This window comes from Neohortaea acidophila (assembly GCF_010093505.1).
Source record: "Neohortaea acidophila strain CBS 113389 unplaced genomic scaffold BDY17scaffold_4, whole genome shotgun sequence".
NCBI classification, from domain to species: Eukaryota; Fungi; Ascomycota; class Dothideomycetes; order Mycosphaerellales; family Teratosphaeriaceae; genus Neohortaea; species Neohortaea acidophila.
Window position 1 is genome coordinate 313,198 of NW_022985513.1, and position 13,266 is coordinate 326,463.

The 13,266-nt window shown below is 55.1% G+C and overlaps 6 protein-coding genes across 6 annotated transcripts; all 6 read right to left on the minus strand.

Annotated features, from left to right (window-relative positions):
• Window positions 1-11: 11 nt before the first annotated feature.
• Window positions 12-5,001, minus strand: BDY17DRAFT_294694 (Piwi domain-containing protein). The gene is made up of 3 exons (XM_033733182.1): window positions 2,266-5,001; window positions 739-2,214; window positions 12-682 (listed from the first exon to the last, which is right to left on the minus strand). The coding sequence occupies exons 1-3, from the start codon at window positions 4,738-4,740 to the stop codon at window positions 335-337; spliced, it is 4,299 nt and encodes a 1,432-aa protein (XP_033590523.1). The 5' UTR covers window positions 4,741-5,001; the 3' UTR covers window positions 12-334.
• Window positions 5,002-5,538: 537 nt separating this feature from the next.
• BDY17DRAFT_322842 (uncharacterized protein) lies at window positions 5,539-6,394 on the minus strand (the record flags this gene model as incomplete). The annotated part of the gene is made up of 2 exons (XM_033736888.1): window positions 5,539-6,047; window positions 6,100-6,394. 2 exons carry the CDS (start codon window positions 6,392-6,394, stop codon window positions 5,539-5,541), a joined length of 804 nt encoding a protein of 267 aa, XP_033590524.1.
• Window positions 6,395-6,499: 105 nt separating this feature from the next.
• On the minus strand, window positions 6,500-7,448 carry BDY17DRAFT_294696 (uncharacterized protein). The gene has a single exon (XM_033733183.1). The coding sequence runs from the start codon at window positions 7,287-7,289 to the stop codon at window positions 6,612-6,614; it is 678 nt and encodes a 225-aa protein (XP_033590525.1). The 5' UTR covers window positions 7,290-7,448; the 3' UTR covers window positions 6,500-6,611.
• A 70-nt stretch (window positions 7,449-7,518) lies between these two features.
• BDY17DRAFT_118541 (uncharacterized protein) lies at window positions 7,519-8,497 on the minus strand. The gene has a single exon (XM_033729283.1). The coding sequence runs from the start codon at window positions 8,405-8,407 to the stop codon at window positions 7,652-7,654; it is 756 nt and encodes a 251-aa protein (XP_033590526.1). The 5' UTR covers window positions 8,408-8,497; the 3' UTR covers window positions 7,519-7,651.
• On the minus strand, window positions 8,498-11,689 carry BDY17DRAFT_118532 (uncharacterized protein). The gene has a single exon (XM_033729282.1). The coding sequence runs from the start codon at window positions 11,486-11,488 to the stop codon at window positions 8,588-8,590; it is 2,901 nt and encodes a 966-aa protein (XP_033590527.1). The 5' UTR covers window positions 11,489-11,689; the 3' UTR covers window positions 8,498-8,587.
• A 201-nt stretch (window positions 11,690-11,890) lies between these two features.
• BDY17DRAFT_322844 (SGF29 tudor-like domain-containing protein) lies at window positions 11,891-13,056 on the minus strand (the record flags this gene model as incomplete). The annotated part of the gene is made up of 2 exons (XM_033736889.1): window positions 11,891-12,829; window positions 12,934-13,056. 2 exons carry the CDS (start codon window positions 13,054-13,056, stop codon window positions 11,891-11,893), a joined length of 1,062 nt encoding a protein of 353 aa, XP_033590528.1.
• Between the last annotated feature and the right edge of the window lie 210 nt (window positions 13,057-13,266).

Sequence of the window (13,266 nt, forward strand, 5' to 3'; positions counted from 1 at the left end):
CACAGTCAATGCTGGAAGTACAAGTGTTTCATTGAATACTATCTGAATTCAAAAGAGTGACTTCGGTCAGTGTGACGCGTGCAAGCATGCTGCTTCAAGGCAGTGGTATTGTGGCAGAACGCAGCAAGAAAAGCAAAGCAGTAGCGGTAATGTAACAGAACGCAGCAATTAGAAGGAGTGCTAGGCCATGAGCCAAGGCAATCTTCGCAGAACGCAGCGAAGACCGTAGTATCCGTAATGTCGAAGAACGCAGCAAATCAAAGGAGTGGCAAGCCGTGTGCCAGAGCACTTTCCGAAGTCGATGGGGTAAAGACAGGACGAGCAGGCGAGCAGCTCAAAGGTAGAACATGGTGTCGTCTAGATTCGCATGCCAAGGATTGCGGCGCGTGAATCCATACTTCATCGGGGGGTTCAGCTGGCCGGGATACGCCGCATTGTGGTACGGGCGCCAGTTGGGGTCGTCGCGGAGCTCGTCTTTGACCATGTCGTTGTACTGTGTTGGCGTCTGGTCCTGGCGTCTCTCAGCTGGCCGATACAATCCCGAGGCTTGGTCGTTCTGGTTGGTGAGCCATGGGCGGAGATATGCGCGGCCTCTATCGCACAGACGGTCGGCGTAGTAGGCTGGGGCACAGTAGGAGACGGCAGTGGTCGAGCGAGCGTAGACGTGGCACAGTCTGTTCGTCTAAGGTAAAAGTCAGTGAGGCTCTGTCATGAAGGTGGCATTGGTTTTGCACATACCACATCTTGAAGCTGTGGGGTGGACAGATTCATCTCGTTGCGAAGCACGAAGTAGTGAGCTGAGCGCCCGGTCCCCTGGATTGGGCAGTGAGACTGCAGGTAGAAGTCGAAGCTGTGTGGATGCGTGATGGTGCTGTCCACCACGAAGCCTGGCATGACATTTCCCTGTCCGTTCCGCTCTTGGATTGAATCACGTGGGTTGTTCTGCTCCCTTGGGTAGAAGCGAGTGTTGTGTCGCTTTCCAACCACAACGTAGGTGAGCTTGAAGTTTTCATTGCGGCCAGTGTTGTCTTCAAACTTCTCGTCCTCGCCTTTCTTGTGAGTTGCTGGCGGCCATGGATTTCTGGATGCGTCCAACGAGCGAGACTGGTTCGGGTGTGGCTGGACAGTCATAGCGGGAGTGAGACTGCCGAGCGACGTCTGCTGCATTCCCGGTCGGCAACCATTCGCCTCCCAGGCGAGGTACTCGGCAGCCCAGTTGAACCCTTTCTGGATTTGGGGCAGTTCGTACGTGCGGAGCTTCTCGTATTGTGACTCGCTCACTCCGTCTCGATAGAAAAGCATTCGGGTCGGAAGTTTGTCCCCATTCTTCTTGGCCCAGTCGATGAGACGCTCTTTCACCATGTCGCCCAACTCCACAATGTCCTCTTTCCGCGCTCGCTGTAGGCGCATTGAGCCTGGAAAGTGGGTGAAGTTGTTGTCCACACTCCCGACAACCGCTGCAATCGATGGAGTACCCGGAGAAGCACCGGCACCTGGGTGTGTGACATCGGCGCCGATCACGATGGTATCTGCGACCTTGTTGTGTCTGAGATCCGCAAAGGCACCCTCTTCGAGGGCATGATTGGTGCCGCCACGTTTCAGATTGTACTTCATCGCCATGTTGGCAGCGCACTGAACATTGAAGTTCCTGCGCTTCCGGCAGAGGACAGTGTGAGCCCCAAGCTTAAGATCTGCTACGCGCTTGATGCGCGAATAGACCTCGAAATCCTTCTCCTTCAGGACGACGGTCAGTGTTTGGCCGGGGGACATTGCGAGGCCTCGTTCAAAAATGTCTTTTAAGACCCTCTCGTAGTCCAAAACACCGCGCATCGTGAGCGTGTTCGAGCCAGTATTCCATTTGACCGCACTTCCATCTTTTGGCGGATTCAAGCCGAGTGTCTGCAGTGCTTCACCCATTTGCTTGCGAAACTCGTCCATGAATTTGTGCAAATCCATGAGCTCTTGTCTCGTCATCTGGGAATTTGGGAACAGATCGAGGATGGGTAGCCCGTTCGGAACCATGCCATTGCATGCGAAGAACTTCGCTCCGTTTCCGAGGTTCCAACTTGCACTCTCCTGCTTGAAACGCGCGACTTGCAAATCTACTCCGTTGCTTTTGGACTTTGCTGTGCGGTATTGTATCCTTGGAGTTGTCAACCAGACGGCATCCACTTTGATCAGCTGAGTGCCCGTAGCCATCCCGAATTGCCTGGTCTGTCTCATTGTTAGTCCATGTTGCGTTAAGCATCCTTGGGAGGGGCTTACCAATTCTGTCTGCATTGGAGGGTCGAGACCCAACATCATGAGTCCCTCATTCAAGATCTTGGACTGATTATCCTGTGGATTCATCTGCGCTGTCTTGATCATATTCGAGGTTTCGAACCCAGTGAGATCTCCGTGCCATGGTTGGTTTGGCTCTACAACGAGAACGCTGGCAGGATACCACTCCGTGTCGGTCGAGTCGGGACGAGAGTCAGTGGCCACTTGCACGGCAAAAGACCTGCTCTCCAGCCTCAGTGGATTGAGTGGATAGCATGGGTGAGCTCGTTGAGTCTGAGTCGGCTTTGTGAACAGCTGCTGCACGGTGGGTAAAGCGTTGGCGGCTGCATCTCTGGCTTGAGACTCGTCGCATGCCTGGACCGCGATGAGCTTCCCGATCTTCTTCACGAACCTGACATCTTCTCTCGGGCTCCAACCAGCTCTGATGCTGTAGTTGATCCGCACTTTGACCCCTTTCAGAGCTCGCCTCAGAATCCCCAAGCCACGACCGGACTTTTCGATGATGTATTGAAGGCTGAGGCCAGGCTTGAAGAATGGAGAGTGAGCCGTGTTGATGCACATGAGCAATTGGTCCACGCCGGGCCGGACAGATAGTGAGAAGCCAGGAACGACATCGATACAGTCGGAGAGCTTGCGCGGCTTGTTCATCATGTAGCCTTTGTTGCCACTCGCGAAAGTGATGTTGTCGCGTTGGCGAGCGTAGGCGGTCAGGAAAGCGTTCAGCCCACGCAACAGGACAGCCGAATCGTTCTCTCCCGGCACGGCAGGCGAAGGAAGTTGAACGAGCTCGGTCATGGACATGTTGCAGCTGATGGGGTTCCACTCATAGAAGTTGACTTCTTCCACAAGCAACACTTTTCCGCACTCGTTCTGGTACCGGATGCGAGGCTGAGAGTCAACCAGAATTGGGCCTTGATGATTTCCGTCCTCGCGGGAACTCGGGAAGATGCGGTCGCGAGACCAGATCAAATCGCCGTCAGTGACCCATTTGGTAATGTTGGCATTGAGTGCATGACCAGTAGTCCTGGCGATGGATTCAATGACCGCATTTTTGTCCGCAAAGCGCTTGACGAGGATGTTCGGGGCACTTGTGGGTTTGGCGCGAATCATCTCGACTTTGTACACGTACATCTTGGCTGGTAAACTGATGTTCATGTAGTTCGTGACGATCTCACGCTTGCTTTGCCCCGAGGCGAAAGTGCGGCGCAATGCAAGTTCGTTGATGATATCCTGCTCTTTTTTCGAACCTTTGCTCTCCTTGAAGCGTTTGTCGATGAAAGCATCGATCTTCCTGATGGCCTCATTGCCGTCCACAGACAATGCCGCATGCCCGGACGTGCTCGTATTGGATTCTGTCCCGCCCTTCGTCCCTGCTACTTGTTTCGTTGGGGTAACCCCAGGTCCCCGAGAAATGGAGGTTGAGGTGTTCAACAACGAATTCGACGGCAATGCAGAAGGGGGTGCAACCTGTCCGCGGGCAGTGCGAGCAGGATTGGACGTAGGTCGATTCTCTCCCTGCAAAGAGAGTGTACCCATGGCAGGCAATGTACCTTGGCCTTCGTGAGGTTGGAAGTGTGTCGGCGCGGCAGTGGAAGGCGTGAGAGTTGATGATCCAGCACGCTTCGGGCCGATGAACTGGGTGTTGACATTTGTTGTGGCACTCCTCGATGGCCCAGCATACTCAGTCTCGGGTTGGCTTTGCAGATGTAGCATGCTCATACCATCGTCAATCTCGGTGCTCGGAGCAGCTGAAGTCGTCGTTGGCGCCTCCGCTGAAGGCATTGCAGTCGATGAGGTGGCGGTCTTCGGACTGGCACTGGATGGCCCGGCAATGTGCGGAGCGGCGCTACCCTGGACGGCTCTGGATGGACCGGAAGCGGATTGAGGTGCGGCGCTCGATGCTTCGAGAATTGACGATTTGTCGAGCGGAGCACCGTTGCCATTGCCTGATTTCAACCCGTCATTCCCAGACGATGACACAGGAGCAGAAGCGCCAGCTGTCGGATCCACGGCTTGCGTATCGCTTCCGCCCCTCTCCTCTGGAAGACTGGCGATTCTGAGAGCAGTCTCCAGCATATCTTTCGTGATTGAGATGCCTCGAAACTTGCTCTCCTCTTTCGCAGTCTTCGCGCCGCTAATTTGAGCATTGGACGGGGTCTTGTTGCTCCGAGTGAGTGGGAATACAGCTTTAGCTTCCGTCAGAAGGGCAATGCAAGTACTCCTTTGCGTGAGATCGATTTCCGTTGTGTCAACTGGACCTGGCTTGAAGCTCCACCAGCGTTTGTCGGCGTGAGGTGCCTTGCCATCTTTGTCGATGTGGGTTTGACCGTCGAGAGGAAATTCGATGAGTGGATGTTCCATCTGGCATTTGGCGAAGTCGTCGTCATGCCTGGAGAGTTGAGCAGACGCAGAGTCCGAGCATCTGACACAGAGGACCATGCGCTCCCTTGAAGAAGCCATGATCGTCCGGTCGATACCGGGTGGGGGAGAGGGTGAGGTTGACCAATCCAAGGGGGAGAATTATGCTTGAAGATTGAAACTCCAAATGGTAAAAGCGTTGGTTGGTGAAGAAGAGAAGTGGAAGAATGAGGTTTCTGATCGCCCTTATATGCTCTGATGAGATGTGCGTTTGTCGCTCGGCTTCATAGATGACGGGCAGGAGATCGACAAGCGGGCGGACAAGCAGGCCGACAAGCAGGCCGACAAGCAGGCCGACAAGCAGTATGACCAGCATCGCATCGCAAACATTTCCAAATGTTCCCAAGTGACATGCAAGCCGTCAAAAAAATTCAGCAGCAAGCTTTCAACTAGCTTGGAAAGGCTGGAGATTGCCGTTGACACAAACACGAGGTTTGTCCAATGGCTGCGGAAAGGGATTGCCTGGAGCTTGTTGCTCGCGACTGGACATCCTGGTTGTTTGAAAGGGTACAAACACTCGCAACCAATCTGACAAAGGTCAGAAGTTTCTTGAAGACATGCTGCGGGCGACCAGCTGTATTTGCCTACGTGAGGTTAGCAAACATGTTACACCTGTCAGGAAGCAAGCGTACTTCGCAATACAAGCGCTGAAAGGAGGACTCTCACGGTTGAAAGCAGTCAGCAATCACGATACGTAATTCGAACGGACATGGAATTCGGTCGAAACGGTGCAGGCTAGGCATCGAGGCGTGCGAACTGCATGGGCGGCCACGGAAGATCCTCATATAGGAAAGTCGGCCGTTGAGGTGATAGTCTCAATATGTCGTAATCAAGTCAGGCTCAAATGACCAATGGTCCAGTACGATGCAGACCCAAACTGCCCCGACTGCCTCTCCCCTCCTCCTCTTCACCTCCGTCCTCTTCCGCCTCTTCATCACTGTCAGGCCGAATCTCCCACCCAACCTTCCTCCTCAACAGCCGATTTTCCAGTCTTAGACCCTTCACCTCCGCCCTCCATCCACCTTCATCGGCCTCTTTCTCCCTTGCCCGCACCGCTTCCCGACACGTTTCGCTCACTTTGCTCAGTCCCTCTTGCCATTTTTGGTGGATCAATTGCGCTTCTAGTGTCTCGTACCGCGCATCTTGCAATAGTTTCGTGTAATGTCTGTGCAGGTCTGTGATATACGTTTGCTGTGTGTAGGTGTAGTTGCGAACGAGACGCATGGTGTCCGACAGGGTGGAATTGAAGAGGTTGTGGAGGCTTTGGAAGGAGACAAGTGTGCTTTCGAGAGAGGCTATTCGTTGCTGGGAGGCGTTGAGCTCGGAGCGGAGTTGAGCAATGGTGTGTGCTGTTCCAGTCAGCCAACGATCAACAAAGCTTGCGCGTGCAGCATCACGTACATTGGTCCTGGTCTTCGCTCTGCACGCCATTCTCCAGATGCTGCTGCGCTTGGGGCGCTGTGGGCGGGAGCCCGCCCATCCCTTCTACCCAACGCAGACCCTCCCTCAAGCCCTCGAAGTCTTCGCGATTTTGTTGTAGCCACCCGCTCAAAACATCCAGGTTCTGCATGAGGGCTTGCATGTCTGCGAAATGGCCGGCGGAGGGCATGACTCCGCCTCCAGCGCTCGCGGTGTTCGATGGGAGGGCCGTGTATGGGCCGTTGGTGCCGGGCGAGGGCGGGACATTGGACGCCATATTCGATCAGTGTGTGAGACGCAGACGGTGTAACGCATGGAGGGACAAGAATGCATTTGGTGAGGAGCGGTTAAGGTACCGCGAGGTCAAGCTTCCGGGCAGCGCCCGCTAGCGTCGGCTCTGCTGAAACTCTAATACAACCAGGCACTGCACTCTATCAATCCGCCGCCACCTTTGCCGTCTTTGAATATCATCATGTCGATAGTCCTTCGCAATTTCACCCATGCCCGCCCTTAGTCCATCCCTCTTTGTCCGACCATCTCATCGGTGGCGGGAACGCCGGCCAGATCTTCTCGTACGCGAGCGTCCCCATGCCGAAGAAAGCGTTTTCATGCGTGCGAGCATAGTTCCGTATCTTTGGGTTGTCGCTCATGGATTCCTCGCCATCATCGCCAACGTTCGAAGTTGCCGGCTCGCTGCCCTTGCGCGACCGGTGGCGTTGCATCGGCTGCAAGTTTTCCTTGGTTCTCGCGGCCTTTGGTGGCGCCTTGTGCTGCACGACTTCCTTGGCCTTTTGTACTTCGGTCGAAGCTCTTCTGTAGCGTCGCAGCGAAGATATCCTTTGCGCCCACCTTTCTACCGATCCTCCTTCTACGTGTCCTTCCGATGTATCCTCTTGTGATTCTCGAGGTGGTGTAGCGCGCCGACCATTTTCCATTGCTTTCACGAGCTCCCTCACCTCCTCCTCGATCTTCTTCATGGACTCTTCGGTGACCTCATTGGAGTCGTCAGGGTGAGAAGACAGGAAGTGCTTGATGTTGGGCCACTTAGTATCACCGAAGGTCTCGTCATCGTCCTTCAGCAAGGGGGACGGCGGTGGCTCCGGGCGTGCGCGGTTGGCGCTCGAGTCCGAGGTAGGCACTCGACCAGGGGCGTCGTTTGTGGATGGAGGCATTTGAGGCGTTTCCCGATGACTGAGATAGCCTTTCTGTCTGGTGGGTTTGGTAGACGCGGTCTCAGTGTCGGATTCTTCGTCTTCCGTTTGACGTGACGGCTTCGTTATATAGTTGGCAGACCTCGCTGTTCGAGGTGGCGACGTTAGCCTTGTTAACAGGCGGTCGTACTCGATTACATAGTCCGACATTGTGTTATAAAGGTGAAGTTGTGAAAGAGAAGTTGTGAAAGTACGCGTTTGCAGTGATTCAAAGGCTAAAATACAGGCTGAAACGATGGAACAAACGACGAGTTCACATGTGCGAAGGGGACTCCATCAAATGAACGACGGTGAATGTGATCTTGTCACCAAAGCAGCAAACGTCACTCACCCAGGGCTTCATTCCGCTCTTGCTCCGTCAGTGTCACCGCGCCGCTTCGCCTGTGCTTGCGATCTTTCTTGTACTCCTCCACCATGGACTCCCTGCGCTCTTGCTGCTCTCCTTGAGACGGCTGCGCTCCTGACCCAGGAGGAAGGCCGGCGGGGTTGCGTGAGCTGGTCACTCCTGGCGGACGATTCTGATTTGCTGGTGGCACATCTTCGGGCGCCACGACCAATGTTTCAAGCTCGGTGTTCCCAGCCTCAGAGAATTCAATGACCGTCTCAGGTGATGACGTCTCAGTCGATGAGGTCTGGAGGGGAGATAGCGTTCCGGTCACTGCTGGGCTCTCAATGCGTACTCGACGCTCGCTTGTGCTGCTGCCATGGCGGGCCATGGGAGGTCGCAGCCCAAGTTGCTCGTTCAGGTGAGCTCGTTGCTCAGCGGCATCTTCGATTCCGATAGACGGTCGTTTGAGGATAGACTTCTTGGGGCGCGGAATGCTGCTCTTCGCCGGAAGGCTCTGCGTGGCATCTGCGGAGGACTCCGCCTTCGACTCGTGCGGATCTTTGGGGTAGTTCCAGAAGTGGCCGGCGAAGATGCTCCCGGCGGCTCCTACGCTGCCATACTTGGTTTTCCGCCCTTTGTCTTCTTCGGTGTTCGTCTGCTGTCCATCTTCAGGCTCGTCTTCGAGGCCAGGCTCAGGGACATAGTAGTCAGGCATTGCGCCATACATGAGTGCTTCATTGATCCCATCCATGTCCTCTGCCCAATCTTCTGTCTGACTTGGTCTCCGATGACCACGACGCCGCCGATCTGCGTTTGATACACTCTCCAGTGTTCTCGTGGGACTGACGGCCTCTCTCAAAGTCACACTTCGGAACACAGGTGTGCCGCTCGTGATCCCTAGAGACGCAGTCGATTTCGGGCTGAGTGGGCTCTACCCACTGACAGTCCTACCGCTCTCCGACTTGAGTTTCAGAGACATGACTCTCGCGCGCTCGGACGAGCTCGTTGACAGCGTTCCAAAGCTGCGTTCGGAGCCAGCGGACGTCGCTCGAGGACGCATGAACTCGCCAAAAACTAGACTGTCGTCGCCGCTGGAGGCATTTTCAACTTTGTGGGTGAGATTGTGAAGGACTCTCTCGGCAATGTTTTCGTACTGGTCCAATGGCTCGGTCCTCGGAGGCTTCATTCTGGGCTTCGGTCCGAAGTAGCGTTCGTGAACACGACTGTCATGAATGGCGAGGTCTTCCTGCAACATTGATGTTGGAACTTTGTATGTAGGGTCCTCGGCTTGGGTATCGAGTGTAGGAAGGGATGTCTGTGAGAGCGGCGCTCCAGGTCTGTATCGTGATCTGATCTTGGCGTAGACGTCTATTGGCTTGTAAGGGCCTGGCTCAGGGGGTGCGGTTGCTGCTGTCTGAGTTGATGTTGGCTCAGGCATCGGCGCGAATTCGATTTTTTCGGACTTGCGTGCTGATGCTTGAGAGCGCATCCCGACACTTGAAGAGCGGCTGGGTTTTCGAGCGGCAGACGTTCTTTTCGCCGATTCGTCGTCCGTCAGGCCGTACAGAGAATCCGGATCAGTATTTGCATCCGACGAGGATCGCTCAGAGCGTTGAACGTTCGTTGGATGCGGCCAATTTCCACCAATGTGTCCCTGACGAGGATGCCCTGAGTCGGTAGGAGCCAAATACACTGATTCAATTCTCTTCTTTGGTATCTCAGGGGAGTCAGGAGTAACGGGCTTGGGCGGAACTTGACTCGACGGTGATCGTTTCTTGTCCTTCAAAAGGCGCATCGCAGGACCATCGGGAGGATCTCCAAACCTAAGCGCGGTCGGAGAGGTCTGCAATACCTCATTATCCACTTGGGTTTCGGTCTGCGCCATGGGTGGAGGTAGTTGCAAGAGACCTGGCTTTGGTCTGCGGGTTGCTGAAGGGGGTGTCCACGTGTATGCATCTATTGCACCATTCCATGGCTCGCGCGGAGACTCGAGTCTTCCTGACGTCCTCCTCAGCCGGCCCTGACGAGAACGCACCCCAGGATCCGACCCCCTTCTTTGGCTTTGCTGCGCGGCAGCCACGCTATCTCTTCGTTCCTCGGAAGCGGTTTGCACCGGGCGCTTGCCCTCGCGTTTCCAGCCATGCGGCATCTGTTCTTCCTGGGGATACGTTGGCTGCAATGGGCGAGGTGCAACATTCTCCCATAGCTGTTTGATCTGGGAGACGTCGCTGTGTCTTCGTACTTGTGGTATGAGTTGCCGCTTGTGCTGTTGCTCACTTCGCGGAGTGCTCGGGGCCGCAAGCTCGAATATCTGGGGCTTCGTGGGCGTGCTCTGACCCATCGAGCTGATATACGCATCTTCCAGTTTCTGAATGGTTGTATCGAGCGCAGAATCTGGGACATCAGGTGGTATGAGAGATTCCAATGGAGTCGAAGCAACAGCCCTCGATCTTGGCCAAGCTTCGCAGAGCGGCAGGACGGGGAACATGATCCGGGATAGGCTGCTCATCCCACGCCCGAGAAACATTGTCGGATCAGGATCAGTAGACACCGTAGATTTGTAGACCGCACATCCATCTACCCTCGTGGATGTGCGAACTTGCTCTGACGGCTTCTCTGCCATGGTCAGACAACGCCCGTTCACCACACGAAAGTTCGGGTAGTGGTTGACGCACGACCGCACTCGGTTGGAGTGGCGTTCACCACCAACGACACGATCATGAGCGTCGCCCAACGATAGGAGCGCTTCGCACGCATTCGCCGTATCGGGAGAAACATTGTCAGCTTCCATTCCGTCAGTAGAGCTCTTAGGCATATCATTCTGCTGGGCAGTCCCGTCGAGTGCGATCAAAAGTAGAGTTTCGCCTGCCTCCAAAGTATCGGGGCTAACCTGTCTGCCCATAGAAGCTGTTTCATACTCGGAACCGGTTTGAGTTGGAACGTCTCTTAGTGCAGCGTCGGCGTCCATCACTGAAAGTAGCGCTTCGCAAGCCTGCAAGGTTCCGGGACTGACACGGCGGATTGAGGATGCATCACCGGGAGAGTACGGATGCTCTGATTGGCATTCTCCTGTGTTCAGGAGCTCCGTAGGATGCGGAATCGGAATGGACGGCGGAGAGTTCGGCGGAGAGAACGCAGGGTCGATTTCAAGTGCTCCAGGAGGTGGTAGTGGCACCTTCTTCGGCGAACGGCGGATAGATATTCTCTTCCTCCTTTTCCGCGGCGATATGCGTAATGCTGAGATATGCTGGTCATCGTTGTCGTCGAGCACGAACGCAGGAGCCATGTCGTACGGACACGGCAATGTTGTCGGGTCGGAGTCTGTGTCAAGAAATAAGGCCTTCCATCTTTGCGGAAGACTACCGGTTTCCGGCAGTTCGATGAGAGTGGTGTCATCTTCGTCCGGCTCGCTCAGATCTTCGGTCAATTGTGAAGCGATGCTGGTCGCAGACATGCCAGTATTGAGCATCACGAGAGCTTCGGCAGCTTCCTCTTGAGCAGCTGCCTCGTCTTCACCAGGCTCGTCCAAAAGCGTAGGAGACGGGGGTGTCACGATCGTGGTAGGAGGGAGCGGCGGACTCGGAGCAGGGAGGAAGACTTCTTCGCCCACGCGATCAATGATTCGACGGGTTGCGCTCACAAGTCGTTTGCGAAGAGTAGATGCCAGCGCGAAACTCAGACTTCCGTACAGTGAAGGTCTTTTGCCATGGTGCTCAGAAGGTACATCGCGCATGGGAGAGTCAATGTTGGCAGCCCCTGCATTCGTGCTGCCTTGCTCGTGCGGGATGTTGGAAGCGTCCTGGCGTCGATCATCGCAGCATAATGGGGTCATGCTCGTAGCTGTTGAAGGGGAGCAAGTGTCTCCCGTGACGGCCGGAAACGTGTATGGCGATGCGAGCGCCAGCGGATTGAGAGCCAGGGATATTCCAGGGCTCGGGAAACCTGTCTGTGAATGCTGGTGATTCTGCAGTCGCTAACAGGTACTCGTCGAGAAGTGCTCCATAAGCTGTTTACCCCCTGTTGGAGTAGGAGGTGACCGTGTAAAGTAAAACAGAGTTGAGGTGCTGCGTCTTTGAGATGAGATGAGCAGCATCAACAATTTCACAGGGAAACCACCGCAGCGCTCTTGCTGGTCTTCCAACTCTGTGCACTTCTTACCGAGAAGCCGCGATTCACTCAGTAGTGACTGCCAAATCATCAAACGACAGATTCCATTTCTCCAGGCTGAATATGCTCACTTGTCGACAAACACAAACCGCCTCTCCACCTCGCGAGGCGCCTCATCTTCCTGAAAGATCAACTTGACATAGACATTCTCGCTATGCTTTCCCTCTTTCCAAGCCTCGCTGACATCCGCCTTGTAAAACGTAGTAGTGTCGGGATACATGGCCAGCACGCTCTTCCCTTTCGGCAGCTCGCCCAGTCCGTCATTGCCCTCTGGAATCTTAATAAGCTGCGAGACAGATGCCCTTTGCGGAGGAGGCAGTGCCGAGCCCGAGGTATCAGCGTCTTGCACTTCGTAGCGCCGCTGCTTGCCCTCGCCGATGACAGCGGTGACTTTGCACAATATGCCTTCGCCCTCCACCGCATCGGCGCCGACTGCAGGTCTGCTGGCGGAGGAGTGGCGGCAAAATACTATTTCTCCTTTGGTCAGGACCAGACGGTTGGATCTGCTGCCGAGAGCGGAGCCGAAAGCGGATGCTTTGCTTGCGCTTCCGACCACGCCGTCGTTGCTAGATGCCACGCTTTCCGCTCCGTCCTCGAGCTTGACTGAAGCCTCTCTAGTCGCGGCAACACTGCCTGCTCTGGAGCCTTTGTCCTTCCCGAGACCGATTCGAATTCGGGGACTGGCAACTTCTTCGACAACGTCGTCCGCAGCGCTCTTGGCGCCTTTCTTAGTCGGACGAGCAAGTTTCCCAGAAGTAGTAGTTCCGTTCGCTTTCTCGCTCGCCTCTCGGAGTCCAGCGAGGATATTCAGGGAGTCCAGAAGATTCATGTCGTTGCTTTTGCCCTCGATGATGTGCTGGACCTCCTCACATAGCTTGACATTTTCTCTGTAGAGCTTCTCGAGACGCTCGTCGAGTGAGGCACTTGCAAGTTTGCCGTCGCTGAGTAGTGCAGCCTGCTGCGATTCCACATCGATGATTTCGTTGCCGATTGTATTTGAGCGTGTCTGTTAGGGGTCAGCATTCAAGCTGGGACCATTGCATTGGCCTCGCAGGCGAAGGCGTAGAGTGAACAGCGTCATGCGAGGCTTAGAAAGGCAGAAACACTTACCACCATGGTATCCACGGACGTGGACTTGTCTCGTATCTCTTTCCACAGCCGTCGCTCCTCATCCGCGTCCTGGTTTGAATGGCTGGGCGCTGATCGAGCAGCATTTCGACTACGCCCGCTCATCCTGGAGGCTTGCTCTGACAATATACGGGCCTCAAATGGCGAGTGAATTTGGATATGTGTGTTTCTCGATAACCACCATGAATGAAGTCGACGCAATCACGTTCCTCGCAGGGTTCAGTGCGTGTGAATCGATCAGAATAGAGTTTAAGGTTGCGGAGCGCGGAGCGTCCGTGCTTCCCTCATTGGGTCTAGCCCCTCGTTTCGCCAAAC

Excerpts from the sequence above, each read along its gene's own strand:
- BDY17DRAFT_294694 (XM_033733182.1), bottom strand. The coding sequence starts at position 4,740 with ATGGCTTCTTCAAGGGAGCGCATGGTCCTCTGTGTCAGATGCTCGGAC. Across the intron at positions 2,215-2,265 it reads CTCCAATGCAGACAGAATTG|ACCAGGCAATTCGGGATGGC; the intron begins GTAAGCCCCTCC and ends ACAATGAGACAG. Across the intron at positions 683-738 it reads CCCCACAGCTTCAAGATGTG|ACGAACAGACTGTGCCACGT; the intron begins GTATGTGCAAAA and ends CTTTTACCTTAG.
- BDY17DRAFT_294696 (XM_033733183.1), bottom strand. The coding sequence starts at position 7,289 with ATGCCTCCATCCACAAACGACGCCCCTGGTCGAGTGCCTACCTCGGAC.
- BDY17DRAFT_118541 (XM_033729283.1), bottom strand. The coding sequence starts at position 8,407 with ATGGATGGGATCAATGAAGCACTCATGTATGGCGCAATGCCTGACTAC.
- BDY17DRAFT_118532 (XM_033729282.1), bottom strand. The coding sequence starts at position 11,488 with ATGACCCCATTATGCTGCGATGATCGACGCCAGGACGCTTCCAACATC.